Source organism: Neophocaena asiaeorientalis, unplaced genomic scaffold (assembly GCF_003031525.2).
Source record: "Neophocaena asiaeorientalis asiaeorientalis breed wild unplaced genomic scaffold, Neophocaena_asiaeorientalis_V1.1 scaffold134, whole genome shotgun sequence".
NCBI classification, from domain to species: domain Eukaryota; kingdom Metazoa; phylum Chordata; class Mammalia; order Artiodactyla; family Phocoenidae; genus Neophocaena; species Neophocaena asiaeorientalis.
In genome coordinates, this window is record NW_020185339.1 from 32,052,207 (window position 1) to 32,079,006 (window position 26,800).

The following is a 26,800-nucleotide window of genomic DNA, read 5'->3' on the forward strand; positions in this document are numbered from 1 at the left end:
AAGGCCATGGCAGATCCAAACAGAGCCTTTCTGAGCCTTATTAGAGACATGTCCTCTCTGGGAGTCATTGCCCCATGTCAGGTGACATGCCCCATGTGTAGAATGCAGAGGCATCTTTATGCAATTAGTGGGAAGCACCTCTCCCTACTAGTGGATGCATCCCGACACTGGCACACCTGGTCTCCAGGCTTGGTGCCCTGTACAGGCCTCAATCCCAACAACTGTCTGCAGCAGCCCTGGCTGAAACCCCACCCCCAATTTTCCCCAGAAAAAACATGTTTTAAAGTAAGTGCAAGTTATGAAAAATACAATTTTAGATATAATCCACATAAAAATGCACGTCTGTTATCTGACACATAATTGGTAAACAGATATACATCTGCTCTCTTTCTTAAAAACATTGTGACAATTGCATAGAGTAGATCACAGTATTGTTTTTAAAAATGGATTTATTAAATTGCTCGTAATTATAAAAGATTAAAGTGCACAGAAATTTGCAAAATATTACAAACTTTACATCTTATGCCACAGTGTATGAAAAGCATCATGAATATTTCAGTTTTACTTAAGTTCATACATTTTAACTTTTCAAACATCTTAAAATATAATATGGACACAAGAAAATGGTACAAGTGTTTCAACAACAGAGCGTATTCTGACCCCCCATTGTGAATTAATGTTTTCTGAAATTCAAGATGCACATGCAATTATAAGGGAAGGCTTTTGGTGATAAACAAACAGTTTGCAAAATGGTCTTGTTTAGTTTTCAAACAAAAATGAAAGCTTTCCCTTCCTATTGACATAACTAAAGTATCTGAGGGATATTTAAAGAAAAATCTCCTGAGTATTTAGGTCTAATGCTTTGATTTGTTAAAATTCACAGGCATCACAAAAGGATACGAAGTAAAATTTCTCTAGTGGTTAACACCAGACAGGTCTAGGCCCAGATTTCCCCTTCATAGGTCCACTGCCACACCCATCCATTTTTCCAAGGTGCTGCCTCTGCTCACATTTACAGATGTAGCCCATGAGTGCCTGCAGACACAGCCCCACATTTTCTTCACTACCCACTCATCAGCACTAGACTTACATGAACACTGTCAGTGTCACAGGTTAACCTGGGTCCCCACTAAAACCTGGCCGTTTGGGGAATATTGGCAGTGTCATACATCACATTCGCTGCCTTAAAAGGGTAGAGGTTTTTTTCCCTCCTGTCCACAGAAGCAAATTTTAAACTGTGAAGACAATTTATGAAAGATGGTTTATGAAAACATAAATGAACGATTCTTTTCAAGTTCTATTTTATATACAAGGAGATAAGGCAAAAACATTTCCTTTTCTATGACTCCATAAGCAGTGAGTAATTGCCATATCCAACACTAGGAGATACTCCTACACTTCAGAGAAGAGAAGAGGTAATTGAGAAGGATCGGCACCACTTCCAGGAGCAGTGTCCCGGGTGAGCAGGGAAAGGGATGAGAACACTTCCCCACGCGGAAGAAATTTCTTTCTTTCTCCCAGTGTGGCCAGATCTCACATGGCCTGTTGTGAGCACTCTCTGATCACACCATTAACATTATCAAGAAAGCTAGTGAAATGGTCCGGATCCACTGGGACAATTCAAAAGTCCAGAATACTGTTTTGATGAATCCTACAGAAATACTGTTTTGTTTTTAACATTCATGGCAGACATTTAGAATTGTGACCTGGAGTGAAGCTACTCTATTGTAACAAGCCTGTAAATCTGCTCACTGAATAGTGTTTCCTCTTCCTTTGCTGCTGGGACTCTGAGTGTCTTGGCTCCTGTGGCACCTGGGCATTTAGCAGCATCCCAGTGGGTGGCGGCCCATCTAGCAAGAATCCAGTGCCAGACACACTCTCCTGCACCCAGCCCTGCCTTGTCACCAGTCACAGGTGAGAGGTACAGGCCCTGTGTCTTTTCCAGAGCCTACAAGAGGGCCTGGCACCCGAAAAACAGTAAAGCACAGTAGAGACTGTGAAGCTGAATAAATTAAGGTCAAGATGTGCACGGTGGGGCAGAAGTTCAGCAGGAAGTTACCTTCATCTGACGGCAGAGTTTGTGACCTAATTTGTTTTCTGACCCTTAATTGCCTGACTGGCTTGAGGAGAGGCTGGAATTCAAATCAAATCCCGTCTCTTTTCTTTTTTGGGAATAATCTAGGTATTATCCTGTCTCTCCCTCTCCCTCCCTAAAAAATGCTCCCCAGGTGCAAACAAGTTACTGGGCTGGGAGTAAGAGAAGGGAGGATGCGCTAAGCTACCTTCTGTGTGGCAGATGCTTTGGTAGACTAATCACTTGGATGTGCAGAACCCCTCGCAGGAACACGGTGCGGTCACACTGAGGGCACTTGCTGTTCTCTTGACATGCGCAGCACTGGCCTGTCACAATGGCCATGAGACAATCACAAGGTTGCTTGTAATACTGTACTTCCTGGGATCTCATGGATAAAGGGCAACTGGTGGGAAACTGATGCGTTCATCTTTTACGAACCATTATGTTGATAAATATGTAACTTTAATCACTTGATTTCATTTTTTTTCAAGAAATGACATATCTTCAGAAGAGGTAAATTAATTATCCTGATCAATACGAGTCACAATTCTGTTTCAATCTGTAAGTAAGTTTCCCTGCTTTTGCCATCTTATTCCCTTGAGATTTGCAAAGCAGTCAACAACATTGATTAGGCACAGAACATTCTAGGAGTGCTCCTGGAAGATGAAAGGTGTCACTGTGAATTAGCACAAATATGCTCAGAACCTTGCTATCTTCATTGCAATCCATTAAGAGTTATTTCTCTGAGATGGAAAGAAAGGCCAAGATGAAGGCTGAAACTATTTCCTCATTACCTGAGATTTCTTTTTCTGTAGGAATGTGATAATGCACCTAAATATTGTGAAGTCTTGGGTCTATCTGCCACTTAATACAGCATTCAAGCTGAATTCTGCATTAGATATTTTTAATACACAACTGCTAGCATGGCTAATCTTTAATGATGGTATTTGTAAGGGAAAGATAACTCTGGAACAGATCTGGCAAAAAGTGAAGAAATGAAACTGCCTAAAAATAAAAAAAGATCATGTGCTTGAGAACAGAAGGAATGAAAATAATCAAATGGAGGGGAAAAATCCACTCTACTTTGGTAGGGGTTGTTTTTAAGCACACAAAGACACCTCTTCTGTGTTACTAAAATTCCAATTTATCAAAAAAAGTAACATTTTTGGTTTTCCTGGTGATTCGTTTTATGCCCTTCTTGATCTCAATTTTACATTTTCCAGTTCCTACGTCGCTAGCTGAAACTGAAAAATAATCTGCGTGAAAATGGTCACATAGTTAAGACTCATATTTGCCGAAGTAATTTAACTTATTCTCATTAGTGATTCATAATATATTTTGATAAAGCTAAATTCTTTAAAGTGCTTCTCAGAACATAAAGCTCTTAATCTGATTTTGGTCGTATATTGTTATCTACTACTGCTATCATCCTCTCAGCTATGACTCCCATATTTTTGGTCATGTCTTTGAGGTGATTCTCATGAAGAAGCTTCTGGGTTAGGTATTTTTCTCTCCTGATCTTGCTCTTCGTGCTTTTCGATACGTCTGGAATTGCATATGAAATGAAAAATTTCACAGAATAGATGATATGCTAAGGGAGAGAAGAAAAATGTCAATCACAAAGAGAAGTAGGGGAACACAGAGTTTCTTCCATTTATTTTTGCTAGTCATTATAGCAGTATATCAGGACAAGGTGGTGGGCATTCATCATGTATACCCAATCTCTCCCACCACAGCATGGCTCTGCCAAGGTGCTATATTTTTTTACTTTATACATTTCAAGAATACTATTTGACATGTAGAACAGAATACATCTACTATCTAGAACACTCACCATGACACTGACGATGCTATGATATTTTTATGTGTGTTTCTTTCCTATCTTGTTCCCAGGCCTCCGCCCCAAAGGTAAACACTAAACTATCTGTGTGAGTATATAATTTTCTTTTACTTTGAATAGTTTAACAAGGTATGTATATATCCCCAAATAGTATCTTGTTTAGTTTTGCTTGCTTTATGCTTTATAAAAACAGTATGATACTGTCAGTATGGTACAGTCTTTTGAAAATTGCTTTTTTCCATTCAAAGGTTCTAAGACTCATCAATGTTATTGCGCATAACTGTAACCCATGTTCATGTCTATATAATATTCCACTGTGCAAACACACGAATTTATTTGTTCCCCTATCAAAAGGAATTGGGTTTGTGTCTAGTTTTTGGATTAGAAACAATGATGTTGGGAACATTCTTGCACTTGGATTCTGCAGAATACCTGTGAGTTTCTCAAAAGCGTGCACCTAGGGGTGGAACTGCTGAGACCCTCTGTTACATGAATCTTCAATTTTACAAGAGCATACCAACTATACCGGCTGACACTCCCACCAGCAGTGTGTGATGATTTCAGTTGCTCTACATCCTTGTCTGCACTTGTTACCATCACTTTTTTTTTTTTTAAACCAACATGGTGATTATGAAATAAATGGACTTTCACTTTGGTCTTACTTTGCATTTCCCTGGTGACTAATGAGCTTGAAAACCTTTTTATTTATTCACTGTTCAAAAATCCCTAACCTAGCAAGAAGATAGAGATAACAGAATAAACATAATTAAAAACAAATACATTACACATAGTGTTAAAAAGTGATAAGAGCTATGGGGAAAGAAGTGACATGAGCTAAGTGAAGCAGAGTAACAGTTATCATGAGTGTTATGGTGGGAGGTAAAATTTATATAGATTTTATATAGATCAGTCTGGACATGCCTCATTGAGCAAAGATTTTAAGGAGGTGAGGAAATTAGCCATGCAGACATCAGGAAGAAAGACATTCTAGGCAAAGGGAACAGCCAACACAGTCCATCTGGTAGAAACCTGAAGGGTACATTCCAGGAAGGCTGGAGTGAAGTGACCTCAGGGAGGTAACAGAGCATGGCTAGATTGTGTTTGGCCTTGTATGTCATTATAAGGACTTTGGCTTTTACTTAGAGTGAGATGTGAAGACAATAGGGAGTCCAGTTAGGAGACTGTTGCCCTAATTTGGGCAAGAAATGATGGTGGCTCTAACTTGGGTGGCAGCAGCAGAGCTGGTAAGAAGTGGTCAGATTTGTGATATATTTTCAAAGGAAAACTCAACAGGACTGGATGTGGAATAAGTGGGGGAGAGAAAACAAGGAGGACTCCAAGAATTCTGGCCCAAGCAACTGTTGAGATGGAACTGCCATAATTGAGAGGGGGTAAAACTGTGGACAGAACAAATTTAGTGCATGGTAGGGAGAAGAACATTGCAAGTGGACTTAAGAAAATAAATATGGGAATTTAGGGCAGTAGATTTGAGGTATCTGTTAGATATCCAAGCAGAAAGGTCAAGTATGCAGTTGCATTGATGGGCTGAGTTCAGAAGAGGTTTTCTGGGGATATCCATTAGTGAGTCACTGGCATACAGATAGCACTTAAAGTGTCCGGACCGCATGAGATCACCAACGCTTGGGTAGAGAGAAAACACAACCAAGGAATGAGCCGTGGATCATTAAGAAGAGAAGGGATGGGCAAAGAACTTAAGACAGGACTGCATAGAGCGGTAGGAAGAAAGGCAAAATATGTGTTTCCCTGGGAGCCAAGTGAGGAAGAATTTCAAGGAAGAGTGATCAGCTGTGTCAAATGTTTCTTGTAAGTCAGGTAGTGTGACGGTGGAGAATATTTTGAGCTGAGAGAGATATTGGTGAGTTCAAGTGATAGAATTACATAGTAAAGAAAGAGGCAAAAGTTGATGTAGGAAAGAGGTTTGTTTTTTTTTTCCCATCCATTTCTGAGGTAGGTAATATTTACAGATATGAAGATTTTCTATGTTATACCACCCTTGCATTTCTGGGATAAAGCGAATGTGGTATGATGTCATCTTTTGAAAACAGATTGCTAGATTCAGTCTGCACATCTTAAAAAGACCTTTGCCTCTATGCATTGAGTAAGACTGACATAATTTCCCCTTCCCTTTCTAATCTTGTCTGATTTTAGGAACTAAAAAGGGGTTGGAGAGTATTTCCTTTTCTCTGGAGGAGTGTGTATAATATTGAAATGATCTGTTCTAGAAAGTTTGGTATCACTCTCCTAGAAAGCCATATGGCTTGGTGTTTTCAATGGGGACAGATTTTTCAATTACTCAAAGTTCTGCTATAATTTGAGGTTTATAGTTACCTTCTTTAGCATTTTAAAGATATTAGACTCTTCTCTTCTGGATTTCAGATTGATGTTAAAAAGTCTACTCTCAAGACACAGACTGGCTGAATAATACAAAAACAGGACCCATATACATGCTGTCTACAAGAGACCTACTTCAGACCTAGGGACACATACAGACTGAAAGTGAGAAAATGGAAAAAGATATTCCATGCAAATGGAAATCAAAAGAAAGCTGGAGTAGCAATACTCATATCAGATAAAACAGACTTTAAATAAAGAATGTTACAAGAGGCAAGGAAGGATACTACATAATGATCAAGGGATCAAATCAAGAAGAAGATGTAACAATTGTAAATATATATGCACCCAACAGAGGAGCACCACAATACATAAGGCAAATGCTAACAGCTATAAAAGAGGAAATCGACAGTAACACAGTAACGGTGGGGGACGTTAACACCTTAATGGCACCAATGGACAGATCATCCAGACAGAAAATTAATAAGGAAACACAAGCTTTAAATGACACAACAGACCAGATAGATTTAATTGATATTTATAGGACATTCCACCCGAAAACAGCAGATTACACTTTCTTCTCAAATGGACACGAACATTCTCCAGGATAGATCACATCTTGGGTCACAAATCAAGCCTCGGTAAATTTAAGAAAATTGAAATCATACCAAGCATTTTTTCCAACCACAACTCTATGAGATTAGATATAAATTACAGGGAAAAAAACGTAAAACACACAAACACATGGAGGCTAAACAATACACTACTAAATAACCAAAACTGAAGAAATCAAAGAGGAAATCAAAAAATACCTAGAGACAAATGACAACGAAAACATGACAATCCAAAATGTATGGATGCAGCAAAATCAGTTCTAAGAGGGAAATTTATAGCAATAAATGCTACGTCAAGAAACAAGAAAACTCTCAAATAAACAAACTAACCTTACACCTAAAGGAACTAGAGAAAGAAAAACAAAACCCAAAATTAGTAGAAGGAAAGAAATCATAAAGATCAGAGCAGAAATAAATGAAATAGAAACAAAAAACCAACAGCAAATTTCAATAAAACTGAAAGCTGGTTCTTTGAGAAGATAAACAAAAGTGATAAACCTTTAGCCAGACTCATCAAGAGGGAGAGTACTCAAATCAATAAAATTAGAAATGAAAAAGGAGAAGTTACAATGGACACTGGAGAAATACACAGCATCACAAGAGACTACTACAAGCAACTCTATGCCAATCAAACGGAAAACCTGGAAGAAATGGACAAATTCTTAGAAAGGTATAATCTTTTAAGACTGAACCAGAAAGAAATAGAAAACATGAACAGACCAATCACAAGTAATAAAATTGAAACTGTGATAAAAGATCTTCCAACAGAAGTTCAAGACCAGATGGCTTCACAGGTGAATTCTATCAAACATTTAGAGAAGATCTAACAACCATCCTTCTCAAAAAATTTCAGAGGAAGGAACACACGCAAACTCATTCTATGAGACCACCATCACCCTGATACCAAAACCAGACAAAGATACTACAAAAAAACAAAATTACAGACCAATATCACTGATGAATATAGATGCAAAAATTCTCAACAAAACACTAGCAAACAGAATCCAACAACACATTAAAAGGATCATACACCATGATCAAGTGGGATTTATCCCAGGGATGCAAGGATTCTTCAATATAGGCAAATCAATCAATGTGATAAACCATATTAACAAATTAAAGAATAAAAACCATATGATCATCTCTATAGATGCAGAAAAAGCTTTTCACAAAATTCAACACTGATTTATGATAAAAACTCTCCAGAAAGTGGGCATAGAGGGAACTTACCTCAACATAATAAAGGCCATATATGACAAACCCACAGCAAACATCATTCTCAATGGTGAAAACCTGAAAGCAGGTCCTCTAAGATCAGGAACAAGACAGGGATGTCCACTCTTGCCACCATTATTCAACACAGTTTTGGAAGTCCTAGCCATGGTAATCAGAGAAGAAAAATAAAAGGAATACAACTTGGAAAAGAAGAAGTAAAACTGTCACTGTTTGCAGAGGACATAATACTATACATAGAAAACCCTAAAGATGCCACCAGAAAACTACTAGAACTAATCAATGAATTTGGTAAGGTTGCAGGATACAAAACTAATGCACAGAAATCTCCTGCATTCCTATACACTAACAATGAAAGATCAGGAAGAGAAATTAAGGAAACAATCCCATTAACCACTGAAACAAAAAGAATAAAATACCTAGGAATAAACCTACCTAAGGAGGTAAAAGACCTGCACTCAGGAAATTATAAGACCCTGATGAAAGAAATCAAAGATGACACAGACGGAGAGATATACCATGTTCTTGGACTGGAAGAATCAATATTGTGAAAATGACTGTACTACCCAAAGCAATCTACAGATTCAATGCAATCCCTATCAAATTACCAATGGCAATTTTTCAGAACTAGAATAAAAAATCTTAAAATTTGTAGAGAGGCACAAAATACCCCAGAGAGCCATAACAATCTTGAGAAAGAAAATGGAGGTGGAGGAATCAGGCTCCCTGACTTCAGACTATACTACAAAGCTACAGTAATCAAGACAATATGGTACTGGCAGAAAAACAGCAACACTGATCAATGGAACAGGATAGAAAGCCCAGAGATAAACGTACGAACCTATGGTCAACTAATTTATGATAAAGGAGGCAAGGATATACAATGGAGAAAAGGCAGTCTTGGTGCTGGGAAAACTGGACATCTACATGGAAAAGAATGAAATTACAACACTCCCTAACACCATACATAAAAATAAACTCAAAATGGATTAAAGACCTAAATGTAAGACTGGACACCATAAAACTCTTAGAGGAAAACATAGGAAGAACACTCTTTGACATAAGTCACAGCAAGATCTTTTATGACCCACCTCCTAGAGTAATGGAAATAAAAACAAAAATAAACACATGGGACCTAATGAAACTTCAAAGCTTTTGCACAGCAAAGGAAAGTACGAAAAGACAACCCTCAGAATGGGAGAAAATATTTGCAAATGAATCAATGGACAAAGGATTAATGTCCAAAATATATAAACAGCACATGCAGCTCAATATCAAAAACAAACAACCTAATCAAAAATTGGGCAGAAGACCTAAACAGAAATTTCTCCAGAGAAGACATGCAGATGGCCAAGAGGCACATGAGAAGCTGCTCAACATCAGTAATTATTAGAGAAATGCAAATCAAAACTACAGTGAGGTATCACCTCACACTGGTTAGAATGGGCATCATCAGAAAATCTACAAACAACAAATGCTGGAGAGGGTGTGGAGAAAAGGGAACCGTCTTGCACTGTTGGTGGCAAAGTTAACTGATAGAGCCACATGGAGAACAGTATGGAGACTCCTTAAAAAACTAAAAATAGAACTACCATATGACCCAGCAATTCCACTACTGGGCATATACCCAGAGAAAGCCATAATTCAAAAAGACACATGCACCCCAATATTCATTGCAGCACTATTTACAATAGCCAGGTCATGGAAGCAACCTAAATGTCCATTGACAGATGAATGGATAAAGAAGATGTGGTACATGTATACAATGGAATATTACTCAGCCATAAAAAGGAATGAAATTGGGTCAGTTGCAGAGACATGGATGGACCTAGAGACTGTCATAGAGAGTGAAGTCAGAAAGAGTAAAACAAATATCGTATATTAACGCATATATGTGGAATCCAGAAAAATGGTACAGATGAACCAGTTTGCAAGGCAGAAATAGAGACACAGATGTAGAGAACAAACATATGGACACCAAGGGGGTAAGTGGGGTGGGGGGGTGCGATGAACTGGGAGATTGGGATTTACATATATACAGTGACATGTATGAAATAGATAACTAATAAGAACCTGCTGTATAGCACAAGGAACTGTACTTCACTTTGCTGTACAGGAGAAACTAACACAAGATTGTAAAACAACTATACAACAATTAAAAACAAACGTCTAGGGCTTCCCTGGTGGGGCAGTGGTTGAGAGTCTGCCTGCTGATGCAGGGGACACGGGTTCATGCCCTGGTCCAGGAAGATCCCACATGCCGCGAAACATCTGTGCCCGTGAGCCATGGCCGCTGAGCCTGCGCGTCCAGAGTGCTCCACAACGGGAGAGGCCACAACAGTGAGAGGCCTCCGTACCACAAAAAAACCCACAAACGTCTACTCTCATTCTAATCTTAATTTTCTTTGTCATCTGTCTTCTTTCTCAGGTTACTTTTAAGATCTTATATTCAGTGTGCTGCATTTTCCTTACAGTGCATGTAAATATTGACTTCTTTGTTATCTATTCTGCTCGATTTTTGTTTTGCTTTCTTCTTTGTGAACAGATGTCTGTCACTTATGCTGCAAAAATTTTATCCACTGACTCTTCAGATTTGCATCTCCTCAGTTATCCATTCTTTTCTTCTATGATTTTTTGGGAAAGTTAGTCCTTCTCATTCTGTCTTCCATATCTAACCTCTTGTTAAAAAAATTTTTCCATTTTCTTCTCTCTTTGTGTTGTGCTAGTGGTATTTTTTTTCAGATTTGTCTCCCAGTTCACTAATTCTCTCTTCAGATTTGACTAAACTTCTGTTTTATCCAGATGTTAATGTCTTCATTTCAACTATTTTTATTTCAAAAAGTTCTTTTCAATTATTTTTCAAAATTGCCTTATAATTTTTTTAGTTTCTTATTTGTTCATTTTTGGCTCTGTCATTTATTTGTTTAAATATTCTCATATATGGTTAATTTATATTCCTTATCTGATAATTCAAACTCTTAAAAGTTATTGATGGTCCAAATCAGGTTTTAATTTTTTAATTTTTTTTTGGCTAAAGCTCATTCTTGGTTTTTCGTTCTTTTTTTAAAGTTTCCTCTTTGCCATTGTTGATCTTTGATAGTTAGCTCATATTTGCTTATCTCAATCTGGGAAAAAACTGGGGTCTAAATTAACGATACTTTTATTCAGAGAAGATATGTATTTCCCTCTGCTTGGAGACATGTTTAGCCTTTTGTGGGGTCCCTGGCTGAATCCAAGTCTCAAGTTCAGCTCTTCTACTGCACTGCTGACCCAAGGCTTGGTCTCCTTGGGCTTTTAGGTGGAGATACTAATAACAGCACTTGTTCTCAGAGCAGTCCTGAACTTCAGAGGTGCTCACTGCTCTATTTCAGGCAATCATGGTGTTTTCCTCTTTGTATATTCTCTTTCCTTCTTTCTAGTAAGTGTAAAACTGCAAAGGAAATTATGTTTTTAACTGATTCTAAATGTTTTGTAGTGAGATGGCCCCTCACAGCATCTAGTCCACCATGATATCAAAAGTAGAAATCAAACCACTTTGGCAACTACATATTTGAATATAAACTAGTGACTCTTGCCGATATATCAGATACTGTACTTCAGGAATCCACTTAAGATGGTGAACTAATGATGAACTATTTTCTTCTGTTAATTTTTGGTAACTACTTAAAAAAATACTAGAAAAATTATCAAAGCCAGGTAGCCTGTCCCACTTTTTTCTTGCTAACAGATTTTGATTCCACTCAGAGCAAACCAAACACCTCCTGTCTCAGCCTACTTAGCTGCTATGAGGAACCATGTGCTGTAGTTATAGCCAATGAGATGTAGGTGACAGTCTGCTCTGGGGGCTTCTGGCAAAGCATTTTCTTTCCTAACAAATAAGAAAAGATTTGGCTAGCATCACCCTTCTCCTTCCTCCTGCCTAGAACATAAATGTGTTATCTGGAGTTGCAGTAGTCATATTACAACCACAGAGCGACATGCAATGAGAGAAAACCTAGAGAATCAGATACAGTCCTTATATCAGTGAGCTGGTGTTGATTCAGGAGCACCCAGCTACTCCTAGTGAAATTTGTTATGTAAGAAAAATCAACCCCCATTTGTTGAAGCCACTATTGATGGGCTTTCTGTTTCTTGCAGCTAAATATAATCGTAACTGACCACACCAATGAAGTAACTTTCAAATCTCTGGAATTAAGTAGCAGTTATTCACTTGGTGTAAGAAGTAAAGTTGGTTAGATCAATTTCAAATTTATAGCTGCCTTAGTCATTTTTCATAGCTGATAAATTTCAGGGATGTAAAAAACTATTGTAAGAAGGATACTGTGAAAATGCAATTAAAATAATACAAATAAAAATATTATAGCAATAAAAGTTTCTCCAGGGAAAATATGATATCTTATTTGTCTTGAATAAGCCCCTTCATAGCCTAATAGCCAGTGCCCCAAATAAAAGGCCCAGTGCCCCAAATAAAAAGGCCTTCAATTAATACTGAACTGAAAGGAATTGAATTCCTCTAGCACACAACATGCCTTTAACGTTTAAAGGAGTTAACCAACTTTATTTATTTAAAAAAATTTATTTATTTATTTACTTTTGGCTGCGCGCAGGCTTTCTCTAGTTGTGATGAGTGGGGGCCACTCTTCGCTGCAGTGCGCAGGCTTCTCATTGGGGTGGCTTCTCCCGTTACAGAGCATGGGCTCTAGACACACGGGCTTCAGTAGTTGTGGCTCGCGGGCTCCAGAGTGCAGGCTCAGTAGTTGTGGCGCACGGGCTTAGCTGCTCCGCGGTATGTGGGATCTTCCCAGACCAGGGATCGAACCCGTGTCCCCTGCATTGGCAGGCGGATTCTTAACCACTGTACCACCAGGGAAGCCCAACCAACTTCATTTAATTACTGTTCTCAGGTCAGATTTTATTAATAAATGTTATAAAATAATTATTAGCAAGAGATAACATATCGTACATTTCAAGTCAGAAGAGGCAACACAAAGCCTGCAAATACACTGCTTCATAAACTATTTCAGAGTTTACTTTTCCTACCTCCATGACAATGATAAAAGCCAGCTTAGCTGCAATCACATGCCAATAATAGATGTTGTGTTTATACTCTTGTGGGTGTCCAGGAGGGTACCGGAAATCACGATACCTGGAAATGAGATGGAGACATTTCAGGAGATAATTCTTTTTGATCAAATGCTGTAAACAAGGGCCCATTAAAAAAGGTCATACTTCATGCAACATTCTTTGAAACTGGACATCATATAAATTTTCTCTAAGAGTGTTTGTTTGTTTTTTGGCCACACCACATGGCATGGCTTGCGGGATCTCAGTTCCCTGACCAGGGACTGAACCCGGGACCACGGAAGTGAAAGCCTGGAATCCTGACTACTAGGCCAGCAGGGAACTCCCAAGTTTTCTCCAAGAGTTTAATTTGATGACAAAACCCTGAAATAACTACTCCAGTAATACTTCATTTAACTTACAAGCGGAAGATGATGGTAACGATGGATTCCATCTTTGTAAAAAAGAACAAAAATATCTTAAATTTTGTCCCTGCTTCCTCAAAAGAGTATAACTAAAACAAGTTAGCATATTTTCAGAAACATGCTTATAAATTTATTTATATAATGGTGTCATCAGGGTTCACTCAGCTATGAGGCTATCTCTCTCTACAGAGAATACTAACCTACTTTTTATAATTTTCTTACTTAATTTCCTTGTTGTCAGACATCATATGCTACTGCTGTTAGTGTATTTCCCTCAGGTAGCACATCTCTCATTTTCTGCCTGTAACCTATTAGACCTAGTTTAATTACTCTTTAGAACTATGTAAAGTAAGAGTAACCAGATTCAATGAGGGATTCTGAAGAGGCTTTACTATGTGTAACTTGGAAACATTTATCTGGGGCTTATCTCTGGTTTCTCGGTTGTGTTGTTGAGAATGTGAATCAGAGAAGGCTTTGAGGAGTTGAACTAAATGAATTTTAAAGCCTCCTTTAGGTTTAAGACTTTGATTGAAAAAAAAAACACACACACACAACTCTACGACATGCAGTCAACAAACTTTTCAGTTAGTAACTTAGTTGACAAAACTAAGTGTACGCTGTCCACAGTTGATTTTACTAGCCATTAATATTAGTGCAGAGAGCTTTGGAACACTTTTAGAGAACACTGCTAGGCCAGGCTGAGGTATTTACATTTTTGTCTTTGCGTTGCTTTGTTAAGTGATACTAGTTTGTCATCATTCAGTACCGTCAGGATGTCCTTGAATAACACAGTCATAACAACTGAATTATCTTGCTTTTTGGAACTCTTAAGAGTTTCTTCAGTTCTAAGATACAGGACTTTCCCCCTGGATCAGTCTTCCTGTAATCATTTGAAACTCTCATTTAAAAACCTTGCCTTATGGTTTGGCTTGAAAGTTCTAACCCTAGTCTGTATTAACTTTTATATCCCATCCTTTTTAAAGTCTGATTGAAAAGAAAGCTAGGAAAAAAACATCTTTAGCTATTTTATTTAAATGATACCAAATAGAATTATATTACAATAAAAGTCCTTTAAAAGATGAAGTGCATTTTTAAACACTTATAAGCAGAACTTGCCTGCATGTGGTATAGTCACCAAGCTCAGTGTACGGATTTTCCTTGCTTTTGCTTTTAAAGTCGGCAACGTTGAAGTAGGAGAGAGTGTTGTTGATGTATCCCTTCATGGTGTAGTGTGGGTGGTCCCCATAGGGCGGGACGGAGAAGGACCAGTAATACACCAGGCGGGGGATCATGTCTGATGTGAAAGCAATGATCATGGCCTATGTTGGGAAGAAAACAGTAAAGGGGGTATTAATTGAGAGCCTTTATAGCTAAGGTTAACCGACATGCCAGAATTACATTTTCATCAGTTGATTTTTTTTTTAAATTAAAGACTCAGAAACCTTAATTCTTCCCTGTCAAATGGATATAGGTAGTGAGTATCCTAAAGTCTTTGAGCAGCTGCTTTAAAGTAAAATAGTTCCTTTGCTTTTGGTCTTTAAGGGAATGTCCAGAAGTCTACCTGCAGTTCAAAAGCAAAGGCCTGATAGTTGCCTATAATGTGTCTTAAGTACAGTAAGAATAACTGTAGACTGGGGTATTGTGGACAACTCAAGAGCTGCTTGCATATGTTATTTGTAAATTATATTTTAAAAAGTTAGAATATAATGAAATTCAATCAACCTTGGAGCACTATTTGATATAATTTAATCTTTTAGGATTTAGAAGTCCCTTTTGTATGCGTCATACTAAGGTCAATATTATGAAAATAGGTTGGCTTTATATGATTCCTTTGTAGATAAATAATTGAGAAAAAGCTACTTTTTTATCACTTACCTCTTAAAAATAGAATACTAACTGCATAATATCTATTTTCCTCCAACTTCATACTTTTTCCCTATAGTATCTTGACTTGGTTAGACAAGTCAAACCATAGTCTGATTTAAACTCTCAGTATATACTTATGTCTGTTGCTTTATTAGACAGCAAGAACTCTGTTACTTTAATAAAATGTAGTAACAAGAAATTGTATTGGGATTGTTCTATTCATACAGTCAAGCAATGGTATCTATTTTGTTAGACCTAGTGTCTAAGCCTCTAAACATCCAAAAGGTTAAATAGATAGTTAAAAACACTGTAAATTATCAAATAACATAAAGAGAGTTTAGTGTGTTCCCAGATTCAAGAAATAAATATGGGTCAGTCTTAAAGCAGAGTCTACGCCAGGCAGACATTTATTAGGATCTAAAGCTATTATGAATTACATGAATTTTCTACAAAATTCTTTAATTTGGGCTTTAATCTCAATGTGTAAAACTGGTTTGAAGGAAGGAGAAAGTAAAGAATATTCTTCAATCCAAATTCTATGTGAATAAACAAAGCTAAATGTTTCAGTCATTTACTGAAGCAAAAGAAAAGACATGTTTTTTGCACAACACGATCTTAATAGTATTCATCTGAACATATGGTTTAGACACAGTGAGACCACAGGCCAATAAACAAGGTCTCAGGTAAAGCAAGAAAAACAACTGAGGGGCTTTTCTACTGCAAAACTACCCCCCCCCCCACTAGAACCAGCTTTGTCATTTCCTCTGACGTGGAGTCTCTCTGGGTGTGTGTAGCCTTGCCTGTCAGTGGTGGTAGCAGTGGTGGTGAAAGACAAGAATATTTTACTCTTCCTAGATTTCAGTAGATTAAAATTTCCTGTTATCATTTAACTCAACTTTAGCTTTTTATAGAATCACCTGCAGATATGCTTCAAGGAGCTACAAAAATTCCAACAAGGAAGATAATTTTATTGACTTCTGACAAGATACTTTTTCCTCCTGAATTGAGCTGCTTTGAGACACACTGCAAGAGTACAAATAAATGCAGTGTGCTTCATTTCCCATGCTGTCCCAAACACAATTTTCCATTTATATCAAAATAAATTAAAATAGGTCTTCAGTAGCAGATGCTCTGGCATGATAGAACAATGTCAATTCAGCTTATTTATTGAACCAGCAGCTTTAGAATGAATGATTTTATACCAGACTCCTGCCTGATGCCCTTTCATATCCCTGGTGGCTGTTCTCTTCTTCCTGCTTCCTAAAAGTTCTCCTATTATGGGAAGCTAGCTATTGTTTGCACATGAGATTGGCAAGGCACAAATTAGGTATGTGAGGGGATAATATACATGTTTCATTCTTACAGAATTATACGCAAACATGAAGAGGAGCTGCATCTTGGAAGCTGTAACAAATTTTAATATGGAAAAAAGGATTGTCCATAGTTTAATAGATGATCGAATAAGCAATTTTTCTAGGGTATAATAAAACAATGCCCGAGTTATAAGAAAAAACATCTACTGAATGAAAACAGTAGCACCAATTAGTGGGCGTGTGTGTGCCTGTGTGTGCACACGTCTTAGAGACACAGCCAATACTCCATCTGCGCTAACGGTGTGGAGCCATGCTGGGGGCACAAGGAAAAGGTGCCTCATACGATCAGACCAGGACGCTTGAGTAATGGGGAGTAGAAGTCAATTGAATTTTCTGGTTTGCTGAAGGTCAAACAAAAATGCTTTTAGTTTCAAACCTCGTTGCTAAAAATTTCAAGCACACAAGTCCACGTTCCTGCCTGGCTTCGTGTTGTATAGCATATTGAACATGACAGATGCGTACTTTTATGACTGTGAAGCTTGAAAGGCCTCGCTGTCATGTTTCTGAACATCAGCCTACGTTTCGCAGCACAGTGGATGATGAAGGTGGGGACTAGCTGGGTGTGTGGAAACCGACATAATCTAGCGGTTGTTTTGTGTGTGATTTGCCAACTTTCTCCAAAAAGGAGGGACAGCATGCAATCCAGATAAATTGAGGGTTCTTGGGGGGTGACAGCTGGGTTCCAGAGAACTTGTCTTATTGTGTAAAACTGTGACCATGGTCCACACAGTGACACACTGTAAAATTCTTGTGCCTCTAGTATTGACACCTGGCAAGGTCTACATTGTCACTGTGAATGATGATGTGTAATGAAGGTGATAACAAAGCTGCTAACATTCCATGAGGACCAGGCTCTGTGCATTCCATGCACTAACTCACTGAATTCCCTAAGCCCCCTTTGTGGTATATAATAGTCTGAAAATATGTGATAGGGAATTACTCGATTTACAAACGATAAAATGAAGCTCTGAAGGGTTAAGTCTTGGCCCAAGATCGTGCAGTTGGGAAGCTGCAGCGCTGGGAGGCACAGCTCAGGCACTGCCCAACTCCGTTCTGTTTCTACAAGTGCTCGTGGGAAAAGGTGGCGGATGCAGGGTAAGTGTGACTTGATTAAGAAGTTGTTAAAACTGGGATATCGCTTCGATGGGGACTGTAACCTGGGAGTGAAATTGGCAGTGAAATAAGGGAGGAAATAGCCCTGGTTGTACGGGCATTTCTAGGGAAGGCGGTTCCCTGATGGGCTGGCATGGGAATTGCTCTGCTTGCCCGCCCCCTGTTGGCCGGTGAGGGCAGGGGTAGGAAAAGAGAGACTGTTCAGACTGGTCCATAATCAGTACAGGTTGTAAACAACTGCATTCTATTCCCTCATCACTCAGACACATGCAGGGCGTGAGAATGCTTAGCTTATGACCAACAGCGGGTAGGAAAGACCACGGGTGGTGTGAGGAGAGATGAGACGTGCCCTAAATCTACCTCCTCAAGGAACCTCTGCCCCTGGGCACGAGGAAGGCAAGGAATGGCCGGGAATGCACAAAGCGTTTATACCTCATCATCAAAGAGTTCCTATTTTCAATTCGTCGTCTGGAATATACAGTAAAATATGGTGGCATGATTGTGATTATTTTAGGGTCTTCAAACTCTAAATGGATTGATTTCTATCTCCATTATAAAAGCACTGTTGGGTAACTCCTTGAATAGTCGTGTGAGGATTAAAATATACACTTACTGTTAATACTATTACCACGTTTCTATTGAATAAAAACTAGCAAATGAGCAACAATGGCTTAATGGTCCCTATTCTTAGCAACTGCCTCTGTAAGAGGTCTTGTAATTCACCAATAATAATAATACATAATGTACAATAAACAAAATACATTAAAAAGTAACAATTACAGTTATAGCAACTATGCTGTTTATATGAATGACAGTATTAGCATCTTCCTCCCATATCATGAAATACCAAACACTGGATTCCTTAGGAAGCAACCCTAATGCATTTTTGGACTTTTCAAGGTCTTTACCCTGTGAAGCCTATTTACTCACATTGGTCACCACAGCCAGGATTGCTATTCCTTGCATGATGGGCTGCCATGCTCCGATGTCCTGGGCTTTTTCTGGCACCATGCGTCTATACTGGGTAGTCAGCTTCCACGCGTCCACTCTTATTTCCAATATATTGTTCACCAGAGCCAAGAGAGGGGCCAGTGGAAAAGAGGCCACAAATAAGGTGACGAACCCAAACTGAATAACTGTCAATGGAATGGACATACATCATGGAGTGGTGGATGGATGGAAGGACAACACATATTCCTTTACTCTTATTAAGAAAGAGAAAGGCAAACAGTGAACTACATCCCAAAGAGAAAAGACATTCGTGGTAATAATAATGTTCAACAGTGAAAGAATCCAAACAAAAGACAAACATAAAACCTCTGGGAAGGAGACTAATGATAGCCTGTTTCTTTCACATATATACACTTCATAGAAATAACATATTTAAAAATCTTTAATCAACCATACTTATTTGCTAGTAATAAACTTGGGATACTCTAAGCATATCCTTCATTCTCAGTGTAGAAATAACAGAATGTTGGAAGAGGATTTGTGATTTAGGGTTAAAAAACAGAAAAGGAGTATTGTGGAAATACCTAACAAGCTAAAAAGAAATAAGAAATGCACCGAATGTAGATTTGGGAAGCCTATGTTTGGAGAATGCTGGAGGAAATATGCTGAAAATAAGCAAATGCACAAGCTCCCCTGAGTCTGTGAATCCAAGTGCAGCACGTTCAGAGAATTTGGTATATTATTACAAATCATGGAAATGTATGCAGTAGGTGTCTTAGTAAGTCAAAATATAATCCTTTCTCAGGAACTTTTATTTTGATATTGTTGCAGTCTATGCGGTCACCGTAAGTCAAAATTGGGGTGGTGGCTTAGAAGTTCTTTCCCTTTGTAATTTACGTGGCTTCGCTATAGATGGGGCAGCAGAGATCTGGGGGAAGCTGTACCACGGGAAGGTAGGGTTAGCTATGATAAGGCCAGAGATCTAAAAAAGTTTCACACCCTTCTCTCCTAACTGGCAGACCTTTCGAGTGAACTAGCATAGGGATGTAACTAAGACAGTGGCTCAGAGGAAAATTTACAGGCCCTTTAGGGCTATTGCTCAGCCAAGCAGCAGGGATCACTCTGGCCAGGAAGGGCAAGACTCTGGAGGCGGTGGCTGGGTAGGAGAAGCTGGCAATCGCTTCTGATATGAGAGGCCAGAAAGTGTCGCAGAAAAGCAGTCAGGGTTGGAAAGATCTGGCCGGTCTACAGGCCAGGCAGGAGCCGCTGTATTCAGGGAAATCACACAGACAAGGACCAGAGTTCGTGACCTTATAGAGTCAGCAGTATGTCACCGAGCAGTGATGTCAACATCTGTGTCCATGACCCACCCAACCCTAAATGAAGTCCTCCACCTCCAGGGGCCAGGCAGGTAACAGAAATGTGTGGAATGGGTACAGTAACTGGCAAACTGGCAAGTGGATGTCCTAATGGAAGGAACTGCTCAGGGGCACCATATTGGAACGAGGGCCCAGTGCTGCCAGATCTCCTCACTATTGAAGAGAAGCCAGAAATTAGGACTTTATTAGCAGTAAAGCCAGTTAAAAATCCAGAGGAGAAAAGATACCTTTCATAAAGACAACAAAGGCACAGACTGTTTAGAAATAAATTAGTGAGAAATGTTAAGATGGTTATGATAATTGACTTAAAAAAATAAAGAACAACAAATAATGATGAATGAATGGATGCACCATACTGTTAATTGGGAAGACTCAAGTTTGGGGACATGTCAGATTTTTTTCTCCAAAATAAAGCTTAGAATTTGAATGCAAATTTAGTTAATAATCCCAAATGGATTTAAGAAAAAAAAGCTGAAAGGTGATGCTAAAGTTCTTCAAGAAATATATACAAGTATACAAGTGAAATAATGAGGAGGGATGTTTAAAGTGACAGTGTTAGGGATATTTCTGAAAAAGGATAAAATGGGACCAGCTCTAAGACATATTAATGTGTATTATATTGCTATGGTAACAGTTCAGAACTAGTGCATTAACAGATAGTATGAATTAAATAGATTTCAAGAACAGATGCAGATATTCATGGGATTTTAGTATATTATAAAAATGATGTTTCAAATCAGTGGATTCAAGTAATGGAGTAATTAGCTAAACCATCAGAAGAACTGGTATGGAGTCCTCACTTCTGATATCAAAATAAATTCGATGCATTAAACATTTTTAATTAAAGCACCAGAAAAAAACCAGCATGGTATAATCTGCTCTGATATTCAAGTGAGAAGAACTTTCTAAACAACTGTTGAAACCAAGAACAAAAACAAAGGCCTATCAGCTCAGCAAGGCAAAAGACAGCCATCGTGAAAACAAAAACAACCCTTGCCTGAAACTTTCTCATGACCCTGAATTGCTCTCTGATACTTTCTATGCTTTCTTCTTCACTTTAAAGTCAAGTTTCTCAAAGAAGTACCTGCGTTGATGATTTCTCCGTCACTCAAAGCTCTGCATCCTCTGTGGCCCTCACCACTGCACTGAAACTCGTCTTGCTAACTCTGTTGGTGGCTGCACACGCCAAAGCCAAATGTACTTTTCAGTCCTTGTTTATTTGACTACTAGGCAGCTTCCCCCCCCCCGCCCCCACCCTCCCCGGCAGCTTTTGATATGGCCAAATATTTTCCTCTCTGTGGAATGTTTTTCCCCCTTGATTTCTGTTTACTTAGTTTTAAAAAGCCAAGGTAGAAGTGTGTGTGTACACACACACACAGATATAAATTTTTAAAGATATCTAACTATAGTGCTTCTTGTATTTTTTCCCACAGTCCCGGCCATTAAGGGGACTTTATTAGCTCTTGCTTTTTTGCCTCCCCCTACCCCTTTGCATTATGCTCCTTTAGTCAATATTCGAATCCCTTTCAAGCAAGTTGATAGCCTTCTCTGCTAGTTTTCTCTCAACTGTTCTGCTATTCTCCTTTCTCTTTGGGGATTTTTCTTCTCCCATTTACCCTTTAAACGCCCCTTTCCTCAGGGCTTCATCATCAACTCTCTGCCTAGCATGCCCGAATCACCCACATGGTCTCACCCGCAGCTCCTCTGAGTTTCGGGAGATCCAACTTAATAACAGACATCGCCCCTCAGATGTCTCATAGACACCTCACACTCAAAATATCCAACACAGAACCATTTCTTCAAAACCAACTCCTCTCCTTACATTCCACCCTGCATATTCACTCTCCTAGAAGTTATCTTAACAATTCTATTCCTTACCTGCCATACTAGTCATCTCTTGAACACTTATCAAATCTGTCTCCTTTTCCTCAGCCCACAGCCTCTATATAGGTGCTTACCACTTGTTGTGTGGGTTACCTGGTGTAGCCCCCTGAAATATCCTCTCCCCACCAAATGCAGGCCCCACCCAAAATATTATCTTCATTCTGCTACCAGAATAATCTGATCTTCTTGGACATAAACACTATGCAATTCTCTTGCTTACAAATATTCCAAAGTATCCCTGTTTCTTTAAGGATAAGTTCAAGTCTCCTGGTTAAGCACACAAGACCCATCATGATACAGCCCTTGCTTACCTGATATTCCCCCCTACGGATCCTTTGTTCTAGCCATACTTTGTTTACTTGCCACTCTCTGAACTGGCCAAGCTGTTCCATGCCCTTGTACTTGAAATTGCACCCATCTCTCTGCGTGAAATGTCCATTACCTCTATCACACTTTAGATAGCTACCTTCCATTCACCCTTCAAAATCCAGTTTAAATATCACCTGCTCTAGGAAGTCTGATTTGTGTTCACCTGCTTAGCAATCCACCAAGTACTCACCATCCATTGCTTGGCCCTGGGAGGCCAGACACCAAGTCTTAACTTTTCTTGGTATTCCCAGCAATTGATACACTGTTTGGCAAAGCAGTTGCTCAATCGTTGTTAGATGGATGAATGAATAAATGAGTAAAGAGATGAGAGGCCTACAAATCCTCGCCAGTCACCTAGTTGCCAGTTTGGAAAGTTCATCCTGCAAAGATGAGGAAATGTCAGTGCAGGTGGTGGGAAGAAACAGAGCAGAGATGGGGGAGTGGGGGAAGACAGGCCTGGTCCTGGAGAGAGAGTGCGGAGGAGGCCTGGGAGGGTGTAGCACTGGAGAGAGAGGGAAAGAGAGGGGTAGGTGCAAGGAGATGTTGAAGAACAAGTGGTATTAATTACAGTAAATTAAATGGAGAAAATTATATATGAAGGTAAGATCAAGTGAACATGCAAGGGTGAAAGAGGCAGTACCAGAGACAAGCAGGGCCCACTTCATCACTTTACTGCATTTCATCTGTAGCACCCCCCCACTGGGAAGGCATCCTCAAGTTCTCGAGAGACTGGTGTTTGTGCTGTACGGTGCTCTACGTACAAAACGGTATCCTGCGGCTTTTCAGATTTTAAGACTGACAGACTATTTCTCTTAGGTCCCAAGTCTAAGTTCTCAGAAGTCAGGACCATACACCTGGGGAGGCAATTCTGGTTAACAACCCAGGCTTACTCTAATAATCTCAAAGGATGGTGGGGAATTCACTAAACAAAATAAAGAAATTTCACTCAAAACACATAAGCCCCTACAGAACCTGGCAGGGGCCGCTGGGGCAATGCCACTGTAAACTCAACCAACAGTTGTATTTGGGTGTGTTGGGACTCCAAGCTCAAGTCACTTAAATATTTATGAGGGTCCAGGCAGGGGTGTCCCAGCTGAGGACTGAAAGATGTACAGGCCTGAGTGCTAACTTCCAACAGGACCAGTCTAGCCAGGGAGACAGGCATGCACACACATACCATCAAGACAAGAGTCAAGTGCTATTGATGCCTAGAGAAGAGAGCAGAAACTCTGTGTGGAAAGTTGAGGGCTCCTGCTGAGGCTAGGTAGGAACTCTTCCAGGTAGAAAAGAAGGGAAAGGGTTTTCAGGCAGAGGGGAGTTGGAGTTCCCTGCACGGGGCAGAGGGGACCAGAGCTGGTGGCTGGGCGCAAGGCCTAACTATGCAAGGGTGGAAGGCTCCAGTGCTGTCTGTCAGAAGACGTTTCCCTTCAGTAGCCAAGATGCAGAATTAAAAAGGTAGATGGTGCTGTCATTAACGAATACGGGGAAAATCGGAAGGAGGAAACTGTGGGGCTGAGCTCACCCCCAAAGGCACTCTATGTTTATTTTAGAGGAACAAAAATAATTCAAAAGGCATTTGGAAATTCTATCTCCCACAAACCAAAAGAACAAAAACATAGATTTCACTCTGGTGTTGAATACAGAATAACAGACTGCCTACTCTCAGAAACTGACTGATTTTTCTAATTCATTAAGGATTATTTAGATAATAGGAAAACAATTTAATAAATCTAAAAAACTGGGGGAGGGATAAATTAGGAGTTTGGGATTAGCAGATAAAAACTATTATATATAAAATAGATAAACAACAAGGTCCTACTGTATAGCACAGGAACTATATTCAATATCCTGTAATAAACCAGGATGGAAAAGAAAAAAAAATTTTTAATCTCTCTATAACCACTGTTATTCCATCCTTTCTTATAGGGTAGTGTGAGGCTGAATTATTCTATTATTATGATTTTTAAATATAGTTCCCTGTGCTAAAGAGTAGGACCTTGTTGTTTATTTTATATAAAGTATCAATAGTATGGATCTGTTAATCCCAAACTCCTAATTTATCCTTCCCCCCCCTTTCCTCTTTGGTAACAATAATTTTGTTTTCTATGTCTGTGAGTCTATTTCTGCGTTGTAAGTAAGTTCATTTGTATCATCTTTCTAGATTCTACATATAAGTGATATCACATGATATTTGTCTTTCTCCGTCTGACTTATTTCACTTAGTCTGATAATCTCTAGGTCCATCCATGTGAGGCCAAATTATTTAGTTGGTAATTATTTTAATGAGACTATGAAATTCTACAAGTCCTATCAATTTCTCCCCAAAGCATGACCATATAACTTTTCCTTTCAATACCATTTATTTGACTAACTACAGAAAAAATAACTTTTCCAAGTTTTTCTGTGTGTTAAAATAACAAATGATATTCTGCCATAGAATGCTGTTATTATTAATGCTGATAATAGCTCCAATAAGAAATATTTACAGTTGTGTCTCATTTTGGAATAACAGGTAATTGTCTTGTAGTTCTTTTAAAAATAAACAGAATAAATAAATAAACATAGCTTCTACATTATTTACTTAATGGAACCTGGTCACGAAACATAACAAAAGCAAAAATGAAATTCAAATCAGACTCCCGGCGCAAAGCATTGTTGACTGAAGAAGCTACAAAATGAACCTTTCACTCACTGAAGGAAGCAGGTGCGTTTCCATGTATAATGTATATTTTTAAAAGCAATTATTTTGTATATAGAATGTGATTTAATAAAAACCTCCCTCTATCTGCAGACTGACAAACAGGAACCACAAAGGGGTGTCTCTACAAATACACAAACCCCCATGCATAAATGCAAAGCCTGTCAAAATCCTTTCCTGTTCTCCTAAGCTTAAAAAACTGTAATTCAACACAGTGGTGAGCTGAAAGGGCACAGATACAAAACATGTCTATTGTTAGCCTTCTATTAGATAAAAGTGTGTCATGCATAATAGAAAAGATGGTGTTTCCTATGGAAATCTATTTTGAGATGCATCCATTTAAAGGCAACTGAGAGCTCAAAATCAAGTTCAACTGAAGAGAAACAGAGCCCAAGTAAATACAGAAATGCACAAAGACATTCGAGAAGGAGGAGACCTGTGCTAAATCTTAATTCCGGGCCAGCAAAATAGTTCCGAATTCAAGCCAGTGATTTGCCCTGAGGTCATTCAAGGAGCCAGGCAGAAACCACTGGCCAGAAGACATAGATATAATGTCAAAGGCAAGTGTGAGATGTGGAGGGTGGGGGGGGACCCTGTGACCCTTGCTCCCACAGGCTTTCTGCACAAGCTCGCTTATACAACTGTTCAGAAGGGTATTGGCCAGCAGCTGTGCTGCATGGACTCCAGCCCAGGCTGAGTCACATCTAATAATAGCTCTGAGTTCATTCTTAGACAACATGGTTAGAATCCTCCAACAATCAATGGTGAAGACATACCTCGATGAATATTCCATTTCATTGCTGGGTAATAAATCTTCAGCTTTGCACAACATAAATGTTGACAAAGATACACACAGTCACCTTATTTGAAAGCCTGATTGTATAATTTTATCTAGTGGAGAAAAACAGACTCCTCTTCATTTCAATAGGCTAGATAATTATCTGGCTCTATAATCGATGCTTTGGGGATCCAAAACATGTTCCAGTATAATTCATATCACCCAAAATCTCATTAGCGACTTACTCATTTCAAGGTATTCATAAAATAATCCCAGTCTGCCCATGGGCTGCAGATGGTAGTCCTGTTCCCATCGTGGGGCTTTCTTTTCTGCTCCCGAAACTGTGCGACACCGTCCAATTAGATTCATGACCCAGCTGCCAAAAAGATCAAATTATCAATCAGAATATTGTCAGACCAAGGGCATAAAAGTATTACTGATGTTTCGAGCTGAACACATCATCTTCCCAAGAATTTAATTTCTTGTTTTCAGGCTCAATTTCTTTTTTTTTCTGCCTCCCTACCCCAAAATATTTTGAAAAATAGTATTGACTACATACCTGGCTTTATCCAAATTGTAACTACTATGATTTTTCCTCCTACCTCCTTTTCATGCGGGCATTTTAATTTTTAAAAGATACTTTCCCTCATTTGATTAACTTTAGTTTTTTTTTTTTCCATTTCGCTGCTATTATCGAAGATGGTCTTTCCAGACTGAAAATCACCAGAGAAAATAAACAAAGCATGGAGGCCAGTGTGGTCCGGGGCTAAGAGGAAAATAAGTCTGTTGG

The 26,800-nt window shown here is 38.9% G+C and overlaps 1 protein-coding gene across 2 annotated transcripts in view; it reads right to left on the reverse strand.

Annotated features, from left to right (window-relative positions):
- Positions 1 to 431: 431 nt before the first annotated feature.
- ANO6 (anoctamin 6) overlaps positions 432 to 26,800 on the reverse strand; it is a 207,029-nt gene continuing 180,660 nt past the window's right edge. For both annotated transcript variants that reach the window (XM_024736791.1, XM_024736790.1), the window contains 5 exons: positions 26,256 to 26,386; positions 18,882 to 19,087; positions 14,716 to 14,918; positions 13,154 to 13,259; positions 432 to 3,665 (listed from right to left, as the gene is read on the reverse strand). In XM_024736791.1, the coding sequence (XP_024592559.1) occupies positions 3,459 to 3,665; positions 13,154 to 13,259; positions 14,716 to 14,918; positions 18,882 to 19,087; positions 26,256 to 26,386 (853 nt within the window). In that variant the 3' untranslated portion in view covers positions 432 to 3,458. The remainder of the gene's footprint in view (positions 3,666 to 13,153; positions 13,260 to 14,715; positions 14,919 to 18,881; positions 19,088 to 26,255; positions 26,387 to 26,800) is intronic.